Raw genomic sequence first — 6263 nt, 5'->3', positions numbered from 1 at the left:
CTTTTGATTCTTTTAAAATCTTTTATTAAAAAATGATTAGTTGATTTTCAAATTTTGCCAAATAAATAAAATTGCTAACATGACATCATTAAAAAACATATATATAATTTAAAAGAATTAAGGTATCAACTTTTATATAATAAGAATAGATAGATGGTGTTTTGTTTTAGAAAATTATATTAACTAATATCTACATATTCCTACACTTCATCAAATCTTGATCGACGATAAATTGAAAATTGTAACATCTTGCATGAAATCGCGGGAAACACTCGAGAATAATATCAAGCACCATGAAAATATACAACTTTCGTTGGATACTTTTTAGAAGGGTAACAGGATTAAGAGCACATTTTTGTAGTAAGAAATAAATAGTTAACAAGAAATCTGTAACGTTAGAGGTAATTCCATGTAGATATCAGGAAAACTCGAAAAATTCGAAGGCAATTTTGGAGTGTAACTCCCCTTGTAAACATACCGGTATTCATAAGAACAAAACACTTTCCCATATAAAAACACTTCAACGGAAGAGTCCAAAACCAACTGCTCAATCATTAAATTCTGAATATTCCTTAACCCAAAAAGGAAAAATCCAAATATTCCCTGTTGAGCCATCAATCACAATGATAAGCAAAAAATAACACGATTATTGGAAACCATCGTTTAAGCAAAATTCGTGAATAGTAAATAGTACTATGACAAACATCAATGTAATCTTAGATAAGATACACATCAATGCAGAGGTAAATAATTCCAAGTACAATAACCCAGAGACCAAAACAAGAATAGATAACAAAACCTAAAAAACTAAGAAAACAGTTTTTTAATGGGTAGGAACTCAACTAAGACCATAACATGTAATAGCAGGAAAACTTTAAAGCTTGTCCTCGTACTCAGAGAGGGGAGTCATTTGCTCCTTCAGACCTTTCCTCTTACGGATATCCATAACAAGCTGTGAAGCTTGTGATCCGGACTCCAATGGGTCTGAAGACATCATGTCCCAGTGATCAAAGACACATTGTGGGAAAGCTTGACCGGAAGTTGCGGCTCTCAAGGTGCTGGAGAATCCGAAGGATTCGATGACAGGGAGGTAGGCCTTGATGTTGTAGAGGGGAGTTCCCGGCCTCTGCATTTCCTCAAACACATGTCCACGCTTCTGGTTCAGGACACTGTAAATACCACCAAGAGCCTGCTCAGGAGCTTGGATTTCGACCAAGTAGACAGGCTCGAGAAGTCTGGGCTTTGCTGTCAACTGGGAAGCATAGAAGACTCTCCTGGCAGTAGGGATAATCTGACCACCACCTCTGTGGATAGCATCAGCATGAAGGACAACATCACAGACTTCAAAGCAGATGGCTCTCATGTTTTCTTCAGCAAGAGCACCTTCCTTTGATGCCCATTGGAAACCGGCAACCACAGAGTCCTTGATTTCATTCAAGTATTGGACTCCCTTACACATATCAACAACCATGTTGGGTCCAGTGGTCTCGGGGCCAAAACACCAGATTTTCTTGGCAAGATCCTTGTCCCAACCATACTCTTCAGACAAGATCTTGGAACGGACTTTGGGGTCATCCCTCGGTCCAATCTTGCCATCATCAATGGCCTCTGCAAGACCATCCTCCATTGGCCTAGCTTCCATGTAGAGACGGTTGTGCTTGTTGGGTGACTTGCTCATCACAGTGCGGCATGACCTCTCGAGAACAGTCTCACGGAAAGACACAACAGGGTCAGATTTGATAATCTCAGCTCCTCCCATGAAATCTTCTTGCAAGTCCTTCAAGCAAATTTCCAAATGAAGCTCCCCTGCACCAGCAACAATGTGCTCTCCAGATTCCTCAATAGTACAGAGAACCATAGGATCAGATTTGGCCAACCTCTTGAGACCTTCAACAAGCTTAGGAAGATCAGATGCAACCTTACACTGAACAGCAACACGGACGACAGGTGAGACAGAAAACTTCATGGCTCGAATGGGGTGGGCATCAACTTCCTTCTCATTTGTCAATGTGGCATTCTTGGTGATAAATTGATCCAACCCAACCATAGCAACTGTGTTACCACAAGGAACATCCTCCACTGTTTCTTGCCTCTTTCCCATCCAAATGACAGTCCTTTGCACACTTTTAACATACAGGTCTTTCTTCTCACCAGGAACATAATTTGGTCCCATAATTCTGACCTTCAGACCAGTGGACACTCTCCCAGAGAAAACACGACCAAAAGCAAAGAACCGACCCTTGTCAGAAGCAGGAATCATCTTAGAGACATAGAGCATAAGTGGACCCTCAGGATCACAGGCTCTAATAGCAGCAGCATATTGATCATCCAGGGGACCCTCATACAAGTTCTCAACACGATACTTTTGGGCCTTAGCTGGAGATGGAAGGTGAAATATCATCATTTCCAAGAGGGCAGTACTTGCTGGAAGCCACGTTTGCATGACACGTTTCATCAATGCTTTACCCATCAAGTCCTTTTCATCAGATTTCATGGTGACTCCTAACTTCTGCAACATAGGCCAGAGCTTATCCTTCTGATCATTCATACAAGTGTTGATAATCTGCTTGATTGGCTCATAACAGAACTGTACAAACCCACGCTTGCATGTGGTAGTACCGGTGTTCTTGCTGGTCCATTTCTTTGTAGCAGGATCAAAGAAGTTTTCACCCCAGAGCCTTTCCATCATCTTTGATTCATCAACACCGAATTTTGAGGCATACATTTTTGCGAAGTTCGTCAAGGTAAAGGCCCAGCCATGCAAACCAGCAGAGAAAGCAACTGTTCCTTTCTCTGGGTACACCTGGCAATCACCAAGCAATGGATCTTCATATGTAGCCATGATCACATTGGCATTCTCAATAACCCTTGAGAATGTCTGGTATGCCTCCTCTCCATCCACCTGGAGCTCTAGGAAGCATCTGTCCATCTTGTTGACAGTCAGAACAGGCCTAATTCTTTCTCCAAGGGCCTGTCGCAGAACAGTTTCGGTTTGCACACAGACACCTTCAATACAATCCACCACCACTAGTGCTCCATCAGTAATACGGAGTGCAGCAGTAACCTCGGATGAGAAATCGACGTGCCCGGGAGAATCAATGAGATTGATGAGATACTCATTTCCTTGGCGCTCTCCCTTGTAATTCTTGAGAGCCTCATCACTCATTTCATAGTAGAGAGAAATACCAGTAGACTTGATTGTAATACCACGCTCAGCTTCATCTGCCCGGGTATCAGTCATGCGGACATCCCCTGCCACTTCTTGTGCAATAATTCCGGCAGCAGCCACCAGAGAATCGGTGAGGGTTGATTTTCCTGCAATTTGTTTGGAAAACTATATATAAGTGTAGTTCATATAAACCAACCATAGAAACTATATAATATAACAAAACAATACAGTACAACTCTTATAAAAAGGAAAAACAGTAGCAACGGATGTGACAGAAGCATTTGTTGATGTTGCATACACACCAAAAAACACACACAAGGAGTAGTAGAAAAAAAACATGTTTTCTCTATCGTATATGCAAGTAAAAATGTTAAAAGTCGCTACATAAAGGCATTTTTGTGTTTGCAACAGTACGTTTTGGTTGAAAAATATATGCCTGATTTTTGTTTAAGAAAACATATTTTTGGTTTAAAAAAACCTAAACAAAGAAAGTGATGTAGTTTATATCACGTAAAAATTAACTTTGAAAAATAAAAAAGAACTTGGACAAATTTCATATATCATGAAAATAACATTTTAAACTTGATCAAACACAAAATACCAATACATATTAAATACGCATAGAGGGGGAACATCATGTAGATGCTGAAAGTGCACCACAGAGGAAGTAAACATAACAAAACAAGCTATCGAAAGAATTCATACCGTGATCGACATGAGCAATCACAGACATATTACGAATGTTGTGTTTGTAGTCCATAATACGACGGAGCTCTTCAGCTGTGAACTTCACCTGCAAATACATAAGCAAATCACAGTTAAGATATTAAGCAAACTCATCCTATAGAGATGAATAAATCGAATGTTAAAACCCATGTTAGTATTCAACTTACCATCTTGACTAGTCTTTATTTCCCACAGAAGAAATCCTTCAGAGCTGAAACACCAAGTCAAAAAATCATTAGCTAAACAGTAAGACATCACAGGCAAAATAAATTAAACGAAAATAAGCAATTTATGGTACACTTAAATATGACTCTGCTGCGGTCTAACAAAACTTAAAACACAGATGAAGGAACTATACGTAGTTTCAAAGATATTTTATGTGAAAAAGAGAATCATCACTTCCAAAGACGCAAGTAAAAATACTTTGTCAAAGGCTACATATCATATACGTATATCCAACCACAATCTATCACTCACAATGAAAAAAGGAAAAAAAAAGTACTAACAATCAAAACAGTGAAATTACAATAACAGAAAAAAAAAAAAAAAAAACAGATCTTAAACTACAGAGAGCTTTTAAAAAATTCACATCGGAAAAGGACGCATGTAAGAACTGAATCTACAAAGACAATTCAATTTAAAACATAAGAATCGAATCGACACAAATAAACACATTCGGAAGAGGCAGGAAAAAAAAAAACAAAATGAATCAGTATGAAAAGATGGAGAAAGTATCGAAGAGTAAGAGAAAAAAATGGAGAAATTTTGTAGGGAACGAACCTGAAAGAGTGAAAGCAAAAATTGAGAGGAGAAGAAGAAGAAGTAGAAGACAATAGAGAGCGGCGGCCAAGGGTTACGGCTTGGCCTCTCTCTAAATTGCGTTGAGAACGAGAGAATAGTGTGAAGTGAGGTGTGTGAGGAGGCTATAATGTCTACCAAGAAAACGCAATCCACTACTTTTGGGCCTTGGGCTTTTTATTTTATTGGGCTTTTCTTTTGATCTGTCGATTCTTAATTTTTATTAGGACTACACTTTTATGCACAAATTACAAATATTTAGAACACTAATAAATTTATGCATAAAAATACGAAACTGTCTTTATACCCGTAAATGATGGATTTTCGCCGATAAAATTATCCAAATACGTAATTATTCTATTTAATCTAATTTAACCTAACTTGCTCTGCCCCATCTTTAATCCTCCACTCATCAACATTCAACACCGTTATCGCTATTCCAATCCTCAACCTTTTATCATCACCACCACTAAATCTTCTTTCATCTAACTCTCATCCCATTTAACACTACTCGCACAGCTGTTATTTGTCGTTACCATTACCACCACCACACCACTTCCTTCTCTTTATTACCACCATCACTAATTCTCTCTCAAAAAAATTTTTGCGAGTTGGATTATTTGTAGGATTGTACATAAAATAATCAAATTATAATCGGTTAAAAAATCATATCACATTTAATTAACCAATTTAATAAAATAATTTTAAAAATTATATCCATATTATTAAAAAATGGTTAATTAAAACTAAATTTTAAAATCTAATTTTTAACTAATTAATCAAAATCAAAACTAAATTTTATGCAATTTTTGTGATCAAATTAGTTAACCAATTTTTTTATAAAAATCTATCTATTCTATCTATCTATCTATCTATTCTATTATATAAAAATCGAATTTCTGCATTTAATGATGGAGCCGACGTAGCATACTTCTAAGAGTGTTTCCCAATTTATTTCTTTTAACTCGTTAAATATAAATTATTACGATAAACTAATTATATCAACTAATTGATTTGATTAGATATTTAAATATTGTATAATTTATTATAATTTATACCAACTTGATTTAGTAGTATTTTCTAATTTATTTATTTTAATATTCTGTTAGTATTTTTAATTATTTCTTTTAATTTATTAAACTAAATTTATTGTGTGTACTAATTAATTAATTTGATTAATTTATTAATCAATAAAATAATAAATCTATGAATAAAATATGCAATTGAGATATTTTCAACTAATAATCAAATCAAATTAAATCATATATATTGAGCTAAATTCAAATAATGTGAATTAAGGACTAAATTAAAATAAGATAATATCTTACTTATTCAAGTTGAGTGCAATAAATACAAATTAATTTTGTTAGATAATCATAGTTGTCTGATCTACTATATATAGATGGCCACACAAAATTATAAAAATTGTGATTTGTATCGCTCTTGCTATTTCAACTCTTCTTTTCTTCTTCTTTGTTTCTTTATGTATAATTTTTTTTATGTATAAATGTATCCAAAATAAAAAAAAGTACGTATGAGTATGTTTGAATAAAATAGGTTCTCGAGATTT

General features: G+C 35.6%; 1 protein-coding gene across 2 annotated transcripts; it reads right to left on the bottom strand.

Moving 5' to 3' along the window:
- Nucleotides 1-586: 586 nt before the first annotated feature.
- On the bottom strand, nucleotides 587-4796 carry LOC130942168 (elongation factor 2-like). Of its 2 annotated transcripts, XM_057870863.1 has the most exons (4): nucleotides 4676-4796; nucleotides 4063-4106; nucleotides 3875-3962; nucleotides 587-3315 (listed from the first exon to the last, which is right to left on the bottom strand). In XM_057870863.1, the coding sequence occupies exons 2-4, from the start codon at nucleotides 4063-4065 to the stop codon at nucleotides 875-877; spliced, it is 2532 nt and encodes an 843-aa protein (XP_057726846.1). In that variant the 5' UTR covers nucleotides 4066-4106; nucleotides 4676-4796; the 3' UTR covers nucleotides 587-874. The 2 variants fall into 2 exon arrangements, with proteins under 2 accessions (XP_057726846.1, XP_057726845.1); XM_057870862.1 differs by lacking the exons at nucleotides 4063-4106; nucleotides 4676-4796 and having other exon boundaries at nucleotides 3875-3974.
- Between the last annotated feature and the right edge of the window lie 1467 nt (nucleotides 4797-6263).

Source organism: Arachis stenosperma, chromosome 7 (genome assembly GCF_014773155.1).
Source record: "Arachis stenosperma cultivar V10309 chromosome 7, arast.V10309.gnm1.PFL2, whole genome shotgun sequence".
Lineage (NCBI taxonomy): Eukaryota > Viridiplantae > Streptophyta > Magnoliopsida > Fabales > Fabaceae > Arachis > Arachis stenosperma.
Note: the sequence above shows the minus strand (reverse complement) of the source record. Positions and strands in the feature narration are given on the sequence as shown.

What these genes read in the sequence shown, in the direction of transcription:
- LOC130942168 (XM_057870862.1), bottom strand. Translation starts at nt 3,974, where the DNA reads ATGTATTTGCAGGTGAAGTTCACAGCTGAAGAGCTCCGTCGTATTATG. An exon ending in GATTGCTCATGTCGATCACG is followed by an intron (nt 3,316 to 3,874) that starts GTATGAATTCTT and finishes AACAAATTGCAG; the next exon opens with GAAAATCAACCCTCACCGAT.